Genomic DNA, 15686 nt, shown 5'->3' with positions numbered 1-15686 from the left:
GTGGGGGAACACACAGTTACCTACATCACACCAAGGACACAGCACCATATACATACTCACCCCCTGTACTCTCAGCCTCAAGCTCCTTCCTGGATCCAGTCCCTTCCTGCTAGAGCCCACTCTTCTGGAAACTGGGATCAAGTGGACTACCAGCTAGGTTTCTCCACAGCCCAGGGGTGAGGTCCTGAAATTGTAAGACCTGGGAGAGGCTACTTGCCTCCCTCCTCCATCCCAAGCAAGTGCTGCAAGAGGCCTACAAGGTCCTAGGAAGAAAGACCTTGGAAATTGAGGCCTTAACGGCCTAGTGCCTTAGCCCAGGATCAGTGAAGCTCCTGAGAAGCAGGAAGGCTGCAGGCTTGACACTCAGCTGGAGAAACCCTGGACAGGAACTCCAAGGACTGGTCAAAGGAGACCCCGGGAAATAGTAGGAAAGACACAGGCCGAGCCCAACGTTAGGCATTGGAATGTCTGAGACTAGAGACCCAAGGCTGAGGGCCTGGTCGGGCACCACGGGCAGCAGGGCCTTCCCCGGTGGGCAGGCTGGTTGTGGGGTGGCAAGCGGGCTACACCCAACCCTGCGGCCTGAATTTCTCCGACGTGTTCTGGGGCTCCGTCGGCCGACCAGGCCCCGCCCCCGGCCCTCCCTGCGCCCGGCCGGTGAGCGGGGAGGTCGGAGGAGCGGGCACTGCCCACCCTCCGGATGTAAAAGCGTCCAGGCCAGAGGCGGGCGGTGCGCGCGGGTGCGCGTGACGCTCGGGCTCCCGGGCTGCGCGGCCTGGGCGGCGTCCCCCTGCTTGGGTCCCCAGCTAGGACAGCCAGTCCTAAGGGGTCTGTAGGACACTTGCTGAGCTGGGTCCTGTCCCGCCGCACCGAGGAACGGAGAACTTCGCAGCCCTGAGGCTATCTGCCCTTGTCCGGCGCGGGAGCCGGAGCTGCTGTCTCCTCACCCAGGTGCAGGGGTAGCCGGGGAGGAGGTAGAGGCGGGAGGAGCCAAGGGCAGGAGCAGGACAGAGCCCAGGCAGCCCCTTGGTGCCCTGCCATCTGTCCGGTACTTGGTGCTCCTGACATAACGGCCTTTCCTCTGGGGCTGAGGAAGCTGAAGGTGGCTTTTCTTATCAGAGGGAGGCCCGGCCTTGGCAGGAGCTGTGGGATGTTCAAGGGGCGTTGGTCACAGAGGGCCCTTGGAGCAGAGGCGAGGGGCGGATAGCTTGGAAAGCAGGAGGTCCCCGAACTTCCAGAGTATTCCACCCATTCGGGCCCCTGGGCTGATACTGGCCCCAAGTGGGGGCCCGTGACGCCATAATCCCCTGGGCTAGGGGACCGCAGCTGTGAGTGGCACCGCAGGCCCCCGCCCCTGGGCCCGGTGGGCTGGGCTGGGCGCGGTGCGGCTGGGCGCACGCAGTCGGAGGCGGCGCCCGGCAGGCCGGCGGGCGCCTATGGACGCTTGGAGCCCGCTTTCTCCTCGGGCCAGCGCGTTCAGCATCGCCTCTCTGGTTGCAGCGGAGGCTTCAGAGGGCACCGCCCACCGGGGCCCCGGGGCCTCCAACCGGGCGAAGTTTCTCCTGCTACCAGGATCCCTGGCCGGGATGCACTTCAGCACGGTCACCAGGGACATGGAAGGTGAGCCTCTTGGCCGCGTCTACACTGGCTTGCCCGCCAACCCACTGTCTCCACTGCCGTGAGAGCCCGCCGCGGAGTAGGTAGAGGGAGCTCCCTGTGGGGTGGGCTCCAGGCTTGAAGTTGGGACTCTGGAGCAGAGAGGAAGGATGGGCATCTCTTATAAAGCTTGTCCGCCCACCAGTCTGGGGGCTCCAGACTCAGAGAATGGCACGCAGCTAGATATAGGCCCAGAAGAGGGCAAGTGGAGCCCGGTAAGGAGAATCAAGAGGTGGTCGTGAGCTTGGAGAAGTGGGAGAAAAGATGGTGAGAGAAGAGACTGCAAGGGAGTCAGGGAATACAGAAAAAGGAGAGGGAAGGATAACAAAAACAAACAAAAACAAAATGGTGAGGCGGTCAGGAGGAAAAGTAACAGGAAAAAAAGGGGAAGGAAAAATCACAGAAAACCTATAAGGCTTTAAGAAAGATAAAAAGACACGATTAAAATAAAAAGATATCAAGAACGAAAGAGAAGAGAAAATGAAGGAAAATTTGATGACAGAAAGTAAATAAAAAAGGGAAAAGACTCCAGCATAAAAAAAAAAAGAAAAGAAAGGGAAATCATGAATAACAATATACAGAAACAAGAGAAAAATGGTAGACAAAAACAGAAAGACAAAGGGTGATGAAAAATAAAATACAAAGGAAGGGACAGAAAAAAGAGAAAGAGGCAGAAAGTTAAAAATAACGAGAAAAATAAAGAGAGAATGGAAGATGGAAAGATGGTTAGAAAGAAAAACTTAAACGAAGGGAGACAAAGGTAAAGAAATAAATTGGGTAAAGAAAATCTGGAACAGAAAAAGGAGAAATACAACGCGGGAGGGCGGCAGAGCAGGGGCCACGGACGAGCCCGGCGCTCCGGGGAGCCGGTCCGGGCGGTCGGGGGCCCCGGGCCGAGCGAGCCGGGGTGGGCGGGTTGGGGGCCGGGGAGGGGGGAAAGAGGGGGAGGGGCAAGGGACGGGGGAGGGGAACGAAGCCATTGTCTGGGCGCGGGAGGGGGGGCGCGGGAAGGGGGGCGCGGGGCGGGGCGGGGCGGGGCGCCTCCTCAGGGCCGGCCTGCGGTGTGGGGCGGCGCGGCCCCGGGCGCACTAAGCGCTGCGCCCGCCACTCGGCCCTCGGCGCGGGGCAGCGCTCACCTCGGCGGCGGGGGCGGCGGCGGCGGCCCTCGGGTCATGATCTCCGCCGTGTCCAGCCCGTGGCTCACTCAGCTCTCGCACTTCTGCGACGTTGCAGCCTTCACGGCCAGCAGCCTGAGCAGCCTGGGGGCCGCGGGGGGCTTCCCGGGCGCCGCGTCGCCGGGCGCCGACCCGTACGGGCCGCGCGATCCACCGCCGCCGCGCTACGACCCTTGCGCCGCCGCCCCCGCCCCCGCCACGGGAGCCCCAGGCCCGCCGCAGCCGCCGCCGCACGCCTACCCGTTCGCGCCGGCCGCAGGGGCCGCCACCAGCGCCACTGCGGAGCCCGAGGGCCCCGGGGCCAGCTGCGTGGCCGCCGCCAAGGCGCCGGTGAAGAAGAACGCGAAGGTAGCCAGCGTGAGCGTGCAGCTGGAGATGAAGGCGCTGTGGGACGAGTTCAATCAGCTGGGCACCGAGATGATCGTCACCAAGGCCGGCAGGTCAGGGTGCCCCTTCCCCGCGCCGCTACCCTCCCCATATGCTGCCACTTACGGACCGCACCCCTCGTTCGGACGCACGAGAGTGGGGCTTAAAAGCCGGGTGGGGGGCGCGGCTCGGCCACCTGCGAGCTCTTCTCGGCCTTGTCGCCGCCTTTACTCTCTGTGGTCCCGGCTCCGGCGATAGCCGCGGGTAGTGCTGAGCGAGAGAGGACAGCGTGGGTAGCGAGAGAAGTCCCGGAACAGGCCCGTTCGACCCGCAGCCCCAGGATGCCGCGCAGGGAAGCAGCGGGCTAGAGCGCACTGAGTTGGGGGCCGGCAGCCGAGACTAAGGGCCAGGCCGCCCAGCAGGTTCCTGGTGGATCCCACCTCAAAGGAAACTCCTGTTTGGGTTCCGGAGTTCAGTCAATGCGGGCAAGATAAAGAACAGAAGCTGAGCAATTGTATGGAAGACTTTAGGAGAGAATTAAGACCCTTTAAAACAGTGTGCTTGGTTCAGTGGAACTCGCTACCCAGTTTTCTCAGGCCTAAATTTCGGGTAGTTGCGGGCCTGGCTCTGCGCAAGCCGGGCCGTCGCCTTTCAATTGGCCTCTATTTGTTTTAAGGGCCGAGAGAGAAGGGGAACAAGTTTTGCAGATGCACCCGATTTGACCAGTAGACAAAGGCTGGTGCTGGGCTGTGTCTAATGTACACACCAGCTCTGTGTCCGCACAGCCAAGGGGAGCGCGCTGGGCCTGTTTGCAAAGCCTTCTCGCTGTTCCTGTTTCCCTGCCACAGCCGTCTTCCCCGGGGAGCCTAGGGTCTGTCCTCATCTCCTGCTCCATGGATTTTCTTCAGGATCTTTGCTGTCCCTGTGTACACGGGCCCTCCTGGGGACAGTGGTCGGGCCTCTGGTGCAGGCCAACTCAACCCAGCAAGGGCCTTGTCGTCGGCTTTACCCTAGAAGACAATATTCTGCAGAACTCTGGACTTGCAGAGGATTTGTGTGGGGGTGGCAGGCGGCCTGTCCTGGAGTGCTGGCCCTTGGCATCTGTTTTCTGCCCACTGACTGCAGGGAGTTGCCTATGAGGGGAGGCAGTGAGAAGGACAAGAAGGGACCAAGCCTTGTGCTGTCCTTCAGGGTCCCGTGGCTGGTACTTCTGCGCCATCAGGCCAGGGCTGGCCCATGGCCAGCGGCCCAACCAGGAGTTGCAAAAGGTCCTTTTAAGAGCCCTGATCTGTCACTGAGTCAGGGTCCAGAAGAGAAGCTATTGGGAAACCATGAAGGCATAAGCAAAGTCTGTTCTGGGCAGCTGCTTCTGGGCTTGTGGGTCTTGAGGAAGCAGGAACTTGCCTGAATCCAGAGGACGGTGGGGAGATTCCAGCACTGGGCCAGGATCTAAGAGTCAGGGATTGGGGTACAGCCACAGACCCAGCTCTTCAGCCTCTCCAGAGGGATTGGGGAACAGCCATAGACCCAGTTCAAAAGGCAACGAAGACTCCTCAGAATTATGTGGACCGCCCGGTTTCACTTTGTTGGAGCCGGGAGCCACTTAGATCAAGCTGGGGAGGCTCTGTCAAGGGCAGAGAAGCTTGGAGATTGCATCTTAGGGACCCTTTGGCACCCTGGCCAAGGCTAGGGCCAGAGTGCCAAGGAATCGACAAGGCAAGGTTGGGTCTACTCAGGCAAAGGTGGCAGAAGAAGGTTAGGACTCCAAGATTCGGCGCTGGGTTAGCCATTTCTGTTACAGAAAGGGACCTGCTACACTTACCCGTGGTAGGGTAGGAGCCTACTTGGGTTAGAGCAGCTGAGTGAGAGCTGGATCAAACATCGCAACCAGAAAGAAACTAGAAGGAAGGGCTGAGTGAGTGCTGCCTGTGCCCCCGCAAGTCAAGGTAGGGTAGTTTGGTCCTCCTCCAAATGAGGTGACCTGAGGCTCCACCATCTCTAGGCGAATGTTCCCCACGTTCCAAGTGAAGCTCTTCGGCATGGACCCCATGGCTGACTACATGCTGCTCATGGACTTTGTGCCGGTAGATGACAAGCGCTACCGGTGAGCAAGTCCTTGGGACTACTTGGGCTGGCTGTATATGCTTGGGACTAGGGAGGGCACCCTAAGAAGCAGTGGGTTCATGTCTGCTAACTCCAAGTACCACCGAATTCACCCAGGCATCTGCGCTCGCTGCCCCACTGACATTCTCAGCCTGCTCTCTTCCCTGCCCCCATCGGACCCAACTCCCTTCCCCACTTGTTCTCCAGAACCTGCCTCAGGAAGTCACACAGCTGGGAACCCCTCGAACTTCAGGCCTGAGGCAGCTCTGATGCCCTTGGGCCTCCACGGCCTGGGAAGGGTGGGTCAAGCGCAGCCCTCAGTTTCCTCAGGTCTCCCTCTCCCAGGAGGTGCCAGAGCGCCTTGTCCCCTTCCCCCATCTCCAGGGAACGCTGGGTCCCAGAGCTGGGCCGGAAAGGTGGGGTGGCTGGGAGAGATTATGCTGGGCGGGCCTCTGCTACCAGGACAATTAACAGCAATTAATAAGGCGAATTTGGACCGCCCTGTGCCCGAGGCTGCCAGTGAAGCCAAATCTAGCCTCCCACCACATTAGCACAGGGCGGACCCGTGTGCAGCGAAATGAGAAGAGAAGGGGAGCACTGCCTTCTCCTGGTATCCTGGTGGGGCCCTGGTTCCCCGTTCATTTTGTATGCTGGTGGGATTTTTCTGGTTTTTCCACAATCCCCTTGTGAAAACTACCAGTCCATGTGACATTGGACGGCTTGATTTCACTGATGAAGAAACTCCTCAGAGGCACTTTCTGGGTTCAACTGGCACATGGGGTAAGATCCTGTTGGTTCACCCCAGTATGGCATGACTCCTGCCCCGGTGCTGCCCTAGGTATGCCTTCCATAGTTCCTCCTGGCTAGTAGCTGGCAAGGCAGACCCTGCCACACCGGGCCGAGTGCACTACCACCCTGACTCACCTGCCAAAGGTGCACAGTGGATGAAGCAAATTGTGTCCTTCGACAAGCTCAAGCTGACCAACAACCTGCTGGACGACAATGGCCATGTGAGCGATCCCTTCTCCCCAGGCATCCGAGCTGTCCCTGTTGCAGGCCCTTGGCAGTCCTCACTGATCAGAGAGGACAGGCTTCAGAGAATGGACCTCTGGTCAGGGGGTAGGCTGCTGACTTGGGAAAGGGGATTACCCTTCCCTCATCCCCTGATCTTTACTTGCAAAGGACAGATGACAGGTTTGGGGAGGTGGGGCGGGCAGGAGACTGTGGAATTCAGGCCAGTGAGGCTGCTTTCCCGCTGAGTTCTGCTCTACAGCGACCACCCTCTACAGGCCCCACAGCAATTTCTGGGGACCTAAGGAAAGAATATAAATCCTGATCACTTGTCATTTGGGCTATCTTTTTAGGAGATCCCAAATGGGTCTTACGGCTCATTTCAGAAGTTAAGGGTTTTGCTCAAATTATCAAAGGAAATTCCGTTTTCCAGCTTTCACCGTGATTCTCCGTCCCAGCTCCTTCGCTGGAGCTAATCCTCCACCTTGCCTTCTAGATTATTCTCAACTCCATGCACAGATACCAGCCTCGCTTCCATGTTGTCTATGTGGACCCACGCAAAGATAGTGAGAAATATGCAGAGGAGAACTTCAAAACCTTTGTATTCGAGGAGACACGCTTCACTGCGGTCACTGCCTACCAGAACCACAGGGTGAGGACCTGCAGGGAGGTTCTGGGGAGGGGCACATACAACATTTCTGGGAATGTAGTGCAAGGTACATTCGATGCCTGGGGTCATAGACAGCTTAGACCTGCAGGTTGTGGGTCCTGACAGAGCACAACCCCTCCTTCAAGGGCCTCAAATTGCTCCCTCCCTCTGCCAGGCTGGCCGAGCCTTCTATCAGCTTGACCTCTGTAGCAGCAACTGTCACTGCCCCCAGAAAGTTTGTTTTCCAAACCATTCCGGAAACTCCCCATCGGGGGCCTGATCCTAGGTTTACTCAGATTCCTAGGGCGCCAGCTCAGATACCCCTGCTGCGCCTTGGAGGCCAGAGGTGACCACTTTCCCATTCTAGCCAGGACGCAAAGTCTTCACATCCATTTATTTATTGGGACCAAGGAGGGCACCCTAAGAAGCAGTGGGTTCCCTCCCTGGGCAGTGAATCGTCTCCTAGTGAGAGAGGAGGCTCTCCAGTCCCCCTAATGCAAGAGGAGGCAAAATGTCCATGGGGAATGGGATAGAGGAGGGCCGGTTCTTGCCTCGGCAGCGCAGAGAGGTTCCTAACACTCCCTTGTTCGCTGTCGCTGGGTTTGGGTGGCCGCGGGCTGCCGGACTTCAGCAGCTTGCTCTTGCCGGCTTCCCTGCAGATCACGCAGCTGAAGATTGCTAGCAACCCTTTTGCCAAAGGCTTCCGGGACTGCGACCCTGAGGACTGGTGAGTGTCCTCCGAGCAGAAAGCGAGTGCCCGGGCGCCTGGCTGGGGCGCCAACTTGATCCGCCCCCTTTCACAGGCCCCGGAATCACCGGCCCGGTGCGCTGCCGCTCATGAGCGCCTTTGCGCGCTCGCGGAACCCGGTGGCCTCTCCAACGCAGCCCAACGGTGCGGAGAAAGGTAGGGCCGGGGTCTTGGGATCCAGGCCGCGGACTCGCGCGCGTTCCATCCCAGGTCGACGGCCGCGCCCGGCCTCGCCTGTACCCCCGCGGCGCTTGCAGCCCTCGCGCCGGTTGCACAACGGCGGTGGCGGCGGGCAAGCGCGCACACGCCCGCCCGCCCGAAGGCAGCCCCGCCTGCGCTCCCTGCCCTTTGCTGCCGCCCGAGAAGGGGCTCGGGCCCCTGGGGAGGGCTCGGCACGAAGGCGGCACAGGGTCTCCGGCAGGTTCGCAGAGTAGGGGCGGGAGTGCCCCGAGCGCTGCCTCTCGCCTCCTCGCCGGCTGGGCCTTTTGGGAGTCATCTCGGTTGTCCCAGTTCGCTGCGCTCACCCCCTCGGTTCGCTCCCGCAGACCCTGCTGAGGTCCGGCGAGAATTCGAACGCGACGCGGGCGGGTCAGCCATGCTCGGGGACCCGGCGCATCCACCGCAGCTGCTGGCCCGGGTGCTGAGCCCCGCGCTGCCCGGAGCCGGTGGCGCCGGCGGCCTCGTCCAGCTGCCCGGCGCGTCTGGAGGCCGACCCAGTCCCCCGCACCCCGAGCTGCGCCTGGAAGCGCCCGGCGCATCGGAGCCCCTACACCACCACCCTTACAAGTATCCGGCCGCAGCCTACGACCACTACCTCGGGGCCAAGAGCCGGCCAGCGCCCTACCCGCTACCGGGTCTGCGCGGCCACGGCTACCACCCGCACGCGCACGCACACCCGCACCACCATCATCCTGCTGTGAGTCCAGCTGCTGCTGCCGCTGCTGCCGCGGCAGCCGCTGCTGCGGCCGCCAACATGTACTCGTCTGCTGGGGCTGCGCCGCCCGGCTCCTACGACTACTGCCCCAGATAATGCAAGCCGCAACTGCGCTCTGGGCCCTGACCCACGGAAGCCCCGCGCAGCCCTGAGGGCCATCAAAGGACACTTTCTCCCAGGCCCGGGGCCCACCTCGGGTCCTGTCCTTCCCCAACCTTGAAGTCATTAGGGTCCTCCACCCTCCAGCCCCGAGGACTATCCGGTCACTTCAACCCCGGAGTAAACAGGGTTCCTTTCCCAGCCCCAAGGGCCACGGGGGATCCCGCCCGACAGTGCCAAAGCGCCGGGTCTGAGATGGAAGGAAGTGGTATTTATTGTTTTCCCCAAGACCGCGAGACCGCAACGACTCCGTCCCGCCGGTAGTGGCAATGTAGACGACCCAAGAGCTCCGCCTGCAGGCGGTGTAGATACATGTAGATATGTGTAGATACTGTAGATACCGCGCCGGCGCTGATGATAAATGGTTTCGCTTCTTTTGGAAGCTGCCTGTGTGTGTGGTGTTTTTTTTTTTTTTTTTTTTTTTTTTTTTTTTTTTTTTTTGGCGTCGAGTTAGATAGGTCTTGCAGAAGATCTCAGGAAGAGCAAGTTAGATGTGACTCAGGACTTCAGTCCCAGCCCCCACAGGCCCCCGGGTCAGGTCCACTAGGGCCCTGGGCAGTGGGAATGAAGTCCTTGCATTGCCTTTCCTGTCCCGTTACTCCCCCATCCTGTTTGGGCTCATTCCCTCCGCCTGTTCCTGGCCCAATTACCCGCCAGAGAGTCAGCTTCATCCCACATCCCCAGAGCTGGTACAAGCCCCAGGTCCTTTTTAGTTAAAATCTTCACACCTGAAGTTGTCACTGTTCTAGGACTTAGGCTGGACCTGACCTATTTTCAGAACTTGTCCTGCATGCCTTTCCATGGAAGCTGGGATGATCATGACAGGACACAGAACATGTGGCCTGGGAAAGGGAGAAGCCCTTGACCCGGATGGGATTGTGGAAAGACAAACAGGCAGTGCTGCTCTTGTAGCACTTCCCTGGCCCAGCCCCAGCCCAGGCCTGCATTTTCCCCTGTTTATTGACTTTATTCACTGTGAATGTCCCCACGGTATGACCAGGACAGGGGGCACAATGACGGTGGTCATGAGTCATCTTAAAACTCGCCTGTGAAGCATTTTTCCCAGGCCAGGTGCCTGAGAGATCTCTCCCTGTTAACTCAACACCAGGGATGGGCTAGAGGAACCCTTTGATCCCTCCCTTCCTGAAACCAAGCAGGAAAAGCTGACAGCCAGGTCAACATCAAGGCTAACTTGGACACAAGATGAACAGGAAATGCACGTGGCCAGGTTCTATCCCTGCCTTTCTGTCCTAGTGTATCTGTGGCAATTGCTCCTTCTTAGGCTGCTGGGTTTATTATTGCTCCCAAATGGCAGTGGCAGCCCTGGTATCACCTCTCCAAAAGCACACCCAGGCATTTCCATATGTTGACCCTGAACTGGACCTGTTTCAGGCTGTGTTCACCCTTATGCAGTGAAGTTCAGTAATTAGAAGGCAGGAACAATTCCCATGAGGCAAATCTGGGAAGGGAGGGGGTGGCCAGACCCACCCACAGCTTCTAAGGGCACATTTTTTAGTACCAGGACATGAAGACTTCTATAGGTCTGCCCAAAGTGGCCAGCAGGCTCCATGGACACAGCTTCAGCGCCCTTCTTCTAAGGGTAGCTGCGGATATACCTTTCTGAGTCCTGCTTCTCACCCTACCTTCAGTTATAGCTCTCTCTTTGGGTTACCTCCATGTGACAGTGGGCTTCTACTTGGAGCAGTGATTACCTGTTTGCACCATACCCCTCCCAAGAGTGGCAGATTGGGGTTTGCCTTGCAGAGGACTTTGGGCCTTCCCCTCTCAGCAGTGGAATGCAGTTGTTCCACACTTTTCAACACCCACAGTGTTCCAGGGGGACACCAGGAAAAGAGCTGTCATTAGAGAGGCCTCTGCTTTGGTTTCATTCAAAACTAAAGCAATAAAAAACTGTCTCTTGCACAAATAATAGCACTCAGTGTTTGTAAATAGGGGTGGAGCTTGTTGGCCTTGTACAGACCTGCCTGTTCCCACTGTGATGGCCAGTGAAGACAAAGAATCACCCTGCTGTCTTAACTGAGATACCACTAGCTACATGTGGTCACTTAACATTTTAATGGCTTAGAGTAAAATTAAATATTCAGGTCCTCACTGGCCCCATTACAAATGCTCAATGGCTCAGGTGCTGAGGGTCACTGCACTGGCTGTGTCAGATGAGGGAGTACCATGTGTTGGGTAATGGCCCCCAAAGACATGTTTTTTTCTCCCCTACCCCCCAAGCATGAATTTGTCAGAGAACCTCTAGTAAATTGAAGAATATAACAGGATGTCCTGTGGCTGGCAGTTTCAACTCCATGATGCATTTGTGTATCTCCCCCATGTTGATCATCCCTCCTTCATTCTTTCCTTAAACAAGTGCTTGGTGAGTACCTACCAGCTTTTGGTGCTGTCTGGTCACTGCCCTGGCTGCTACACTTGTGGAGCTGACATCCCTGTGGGCAGTTGCTCTGAAGAGCCTTTAATTCTTCTATGAAATAGCTTTCTAGCAGTTTCTTTTCTGTGATTGCTGAAGTTTGTGTCCCCACCCTAGTGTTTCAAGGTGGAGCCTTTGGAAGGTAATTTGGTCAGGGTTTAGGCCCTCATGAACCCATTCATGAGGTTCCCATAAGAGTATCCCATAAAAGAGGCCCCAGAGAATTCTCATATCCCTTTTGCCATGTGAAAACAGAGAGAAAGCATTCATATCAATCCAGCAGAACCAACCATACTGCCACCCCGATCTTGGACTTCCAGCCTCCAGGACTATGAGACAAAAATATCCATTGTTTATAAGTCACCTGGTTTGTGGCAATTTATCATAGGAGCCAGAGCAGACTGAGTGACTCCTTTTTTCTCTCACCTTAGGTTTCTCTATGAACATTTGCCCTGTCCTTCTGTGAGCTGTTGTGCTGTCCTGTGTGTGTGTGTGTGTGTGTGTGTGTGATGGGGTTTTCTCACTTGTGGGTTCCTCACTCACATCCCTGTTATTGGACTCCCCCAAGCATTTTCGTTGGTCCACAGGCTGCATTCTTCTCCCTTAGTCTGTTTCCAGATGTCCGGCTGCCAAGACTTGGGAGGATGAATGCTTAAACCAGAAGGCACCATAGAGAGTCCAGTCTCTTATTCATGCCTCAAAACCCTTCAGAAAATAGTAGACACTCAATTTGAGAAATAGATCAACTCTTGACTAAGTGGGGGAAGACGAGACCAAGCCCAGAGCTACATGCAGCCTGCCAGGGACCTTCATAGCCTCTTGCTCTGCATTGGCACCCTTGTCTAAGTAAGGATGGGAACTCGACACTATCTGGAGGGGCTGGTTAGAGTCTCCTAGGGAAGTATTGGGGAAAAGAGGCAGGCTTGCTGCAGGATTAAGCTGCAAAATGAGGGGAGTCTGCTTGGGGGCATCTCCAGATGTAGAGGGGGAGAAACTTTTGTCCACTGTGGGCATGTAGCCCCCACCAGGGGAGTGCCCACCAGCTGGGGAAATTCGCAGAGTGTGTAGGACCCATGTGATGACAACTGTGTGAGGATGAGACACTGAGCTCCAGGTGTACCCCAGATCAAAGCAGGCCTTAAACCAGAGAATTCCATGTGGAGACAGTTGCCAAGCACTAAGCAGACCAGAGTGGCCAGGGTCAAGTGAGAAGGGCCATGTGCTGGTGGATCTTCTAGAAAAAAGGGATGATGCCAGTGGTGTCAGTGGAATCAACAGGGAGCAGCCTGTGTTCTAGAGGATCTGTGCCTCAGTTTCCCCTTCACACTGTGGTGCTGAGCTCTGCCCTGTTCAGGGAATCTCTCATGCAAACAGTGAAGGTCAACATGAGCCATGTGCATAGGGGAGTGCCCTCTGGCTGGGGAAAACATTCATGTTTTTTGTTTCCTCTACTGTGTGAGTTCTAGTGAGGCTGTGTGCTTCTCTAAAGCTCTATCTAGGCTCACCCAAAGCATCTGCACCCTCCTTCTTCACCCCTCAAGTGACTTCTATGTTCTGCCCTGGGCTTGGCCTCAGATTAAGCAAGTACATGGCCCCAGGGCGTGCCATGCAGTACCTAGTCCTTACAAGGCTGAATGGGACCTTTTTCCTGGTGCTACTTCACACATTTTCTGTATTAAAACAAAACAAACAAACAAGCAAAAAAACCACAAACAAACAAAAACTGTGCCTTTGATTCAATTCCCTCTCCTGCTTGTTGTATTACTTCAAACCTGATGGGCTCATAAGATGAAGTCTGGACACTCCGTGGCTCTTTGTTAATGGCTGCGGGGTCTGTATGGAAAACCGCAGAACCAAAGGTATTCTGCTAAAAGCAGCCCATATGGGGCAGTGGTTTAGGTTTTAATAACAGTAATTAAATTATATTCTTTTTAAAAAATATTTTTTTAGTTGTAGATGGGCACAATACCTTTTTAAAATTTATTTTTATGTGGTGCTGAGGATCAAACCCAGTGCCCCACATATGCCAGGTGAGTGCTCTACCGCTAAGCCACAACCTCAGCCCTATATTCTTAATTATAAGGAAAGATGGCATTGTTGACATCTTTTATCAGCTTTTAATTATACAAGTCCACACTTAATCCCCACTTCCTGTAGCATCCACCCCCATTCCCCTGCTTTGGGCCAGCCCAGTACTTTCCCTGCAGCATAGACCCCTACTGGGGAAGGATTGGGGTGCATCACCCCATTGCACTGATTGTGATATGGACAGGTTTTTTCTTGTGCTTATTTTATTTTGCTTTGTTTTTGCCATACTGGGGATTGAACTGAGGACTTTGTGCATGATAGGCAAGCACTCACATTTCAACAGTTCTAAAGTTGGGAGACATCTTAATTAAAGGGCTGAGGGTCTCAGTCTAACTAGAAAAGTCTTGGTCACACATGAAATGATGGCACAATTATAGCTGATCGATGCCAGAATTGAGGAAAATGGCTACCTTTTCAGGCACAAATTTATGTTCCCTGGCTGAGGAGGGAGCAGCTCTAGGGCAGCATTGCATCCTGGGAGACCTTCTTGCAATTGGGGCTCCCAAGTGCCCATGACCTTCTGAGACAAGGCTTCTCACGTCATTTCTTGGGACCTTCTCCCTGTGCAAACCCAGTCTTCCCTGTCTACTTTTCACCCCTCTTTCCCATTCTACCCTCAATTCATTTCAACATTCCCACTCCCATTTCTAAACCTACCTTTTATTCACATGGGTTTTCTAGATCTTTCCCCAATAGTTTCTCTTGTAATATTGTCATACAGTGGAGTGGTAATGATAGCCAGAGCTCCCCAAGACCACCTGGCTGCAAGGGGTCACAGCTTGAATTTTTCACCATCAGTCAGTACATCCCCCAGGGCACATCAGGGATCTACATTGCAGTGCTAGGTCTCCAAAGCTACTGCCCCCTCCCCCCACCAGGTCTCCTTAGTGATAAGGGACAGCCTGGTAGACTTGGGGACACAGGACCTTTTCCTTGTTGTCCCCGAGAGCTTCCCCTTTCTGGCCAGCTCCTGCTAGGTCTACAGGTGAGGCTGGGGCTGTGCCTGCAGAAGCCTAGACAGCACAGAGTGGCAGGCAGTGTCATTGTAGGTTTGCAGATTCAGAGCTGTTTCGAGCTGTTGGACCGAAGCAAAATAGCAAAATATGAAAGCAGCCACTTCCATGCAAATGGTCACCCTTCTGATGACAATGAGTAAAGACTTAAGGGATGAAGACAAATGAGCAGCTTCACCGAGATGCAGCTGACCATTCAGAAAGCTTTAGAAAGTGCTGCCTCCCGGGATAACTTATAGGGGCTGAGCCTTGGGAAGGAGAGGCCGCCCCAGGTTAAGGGCTCAGGGCTTTACCTCAGCATTTGGGACACAGCCTGGAGGGAGACAGAGGTGGGGGACAGAGCCGCAGAGGTCACAGAGGCAGAGTGGGGAACAAGCAGGTCATACTCTGTGGCAGAGTCACAAGGTGGACACTAACACATACATCCCAAGACACCATCACCCAGCTGAAAAGGAACTCGTTTCAAATAGGACTGCCACTGGCATTTCCCTAGCACCCAATGGAGGCATTTCATAGTGGTCCCTTCTGTTCAGCTGGGTGGTCCTCCTTGTTTCTAATGGTCATGCCCTCCATCCATCTGAGCAGCCAATCTGTGTGGAGTAGCATTTAAAAGCAGGGCCCAGGACCATAATCAGGACCTACTTCAGGAGAGCTGGACACCTAGATCACAGCCCAGGAAGTTTATTGCAGGGCTGGGCCTCTATTTTCCAGCCACCACCTGCTCTCTTGAATCTCAAGACTACTCACAGAGCCTCCAGACTTCCAGGAACGCTTAGGAGGATGCTGCCAGGAAAGGTCTTGGGGTTGGCCAGGACACCAAGGGCCATTGTAGCCTCTTTGCTCAGGCAGTGAGGCTGATCTGCTTCTTAAATTCCACCCACCTCCTCTGCCTTCAGCAGCTGTTTCCTTTGATTTCAGGTGTTTCTCGGACACATGTCTCACATGTCTCATATTCAATAAGAATTTAAATATCTGGAAGACAGAGATCCTATCACATGATTTCTCTTGAATAAAAATACCTGGATAAGATACCATCTTACACCCATTAAGATGGTTACTTTTTTTTTCAATATAAAGGATGTGGAGATACTGAAATTCTTATGCACTATTGTTGGGAATGTAAAACAGTGCAGCCACTGTGGTCCCTCAAAAAATTAAAAACAGAATTATCATATGATCCAGCAAGGCCACTGCTGGGTGTATACACTGAACAATTGAAAGCAGGGACTTAAATAGAAGTGCACACACCCATGTTCATAGCAGCATTATTCACGATAACAAACAGATAGAGCAACTCAAGTGTTCATCAACAGATGAAAAAGCAAAATAAGCAAACTGGGGTCTAGTGAC

The 15686-nt window shown here is 55.3% G+C and overlaps 1 protein-coding gene across 2 annotated transcripts; it reads left to right on the top strand.

Moving 5' to 3' along the window:
* The first annotated feature begins 746 nt into the window (after positions 1 to 746).
* Tbx1 (T-box transcription factor 1) lies at positions 747 to 9183 on the top strand. Of its 2 annotated transcripts, XM_046421037.2 has the most exons (9): positions 747 to 951; positions 1501 to 1620; positions 2890 to 3271; positions 5200 to 5301; positions 6139 to 6310; positions 6808 to 6963; positions 7620 to 7687; positions 7764 to 7864; positions 8254 to 9183. In XM_046421037.2, exons 2-9 carry the CDS (start codon positions 1587 to 1589, stop codon positions 8736 to 8738), a joined length of 1500 nt encoding a protein of 499 aa, XP_046276993.1. In that variant the 5' UTR covers positions 747 to 951; positions 1501 to 1586; the 3' UTR covers positions 8739 to 9183. The 2 variants fall into 2 exon arrangements, with proteins under 2 accessions (XP_046276993.1, XP_046276992.1); XM_046421036.2 differs by lacking the exons at positions 747 to 951; positions 1501 to 1620 and having other exon boundaries at positions 2829 to 3271.
* The last annotated feature ends 6503 nt before the right edge of the window (positions 9184 to 15686 follow it).

Source organism: Marmota monax, unplaced genomic scaffold, assembly GCF_021218885.2.
Source record: "Marmota monax isolate L192 unplaced genomic scaffold, Marmota_monax_Labrador192_F-V1.1 WCK01_AAM20220418_F8-fsc00157, whole genome shotgun sequence".
In the NCBI taxonomy this organism is placed as follows: Eukaryota; Metazoa; Chordata; class Mammalia; order Rodentia; family Sciuridae; genus Marmota; species Marmota monax.
The sequence above is the reverse complement of the archived record's forward strand: the minus strand, read 5'-3'. Positions and strand labels throughout refer to the sequence as shown.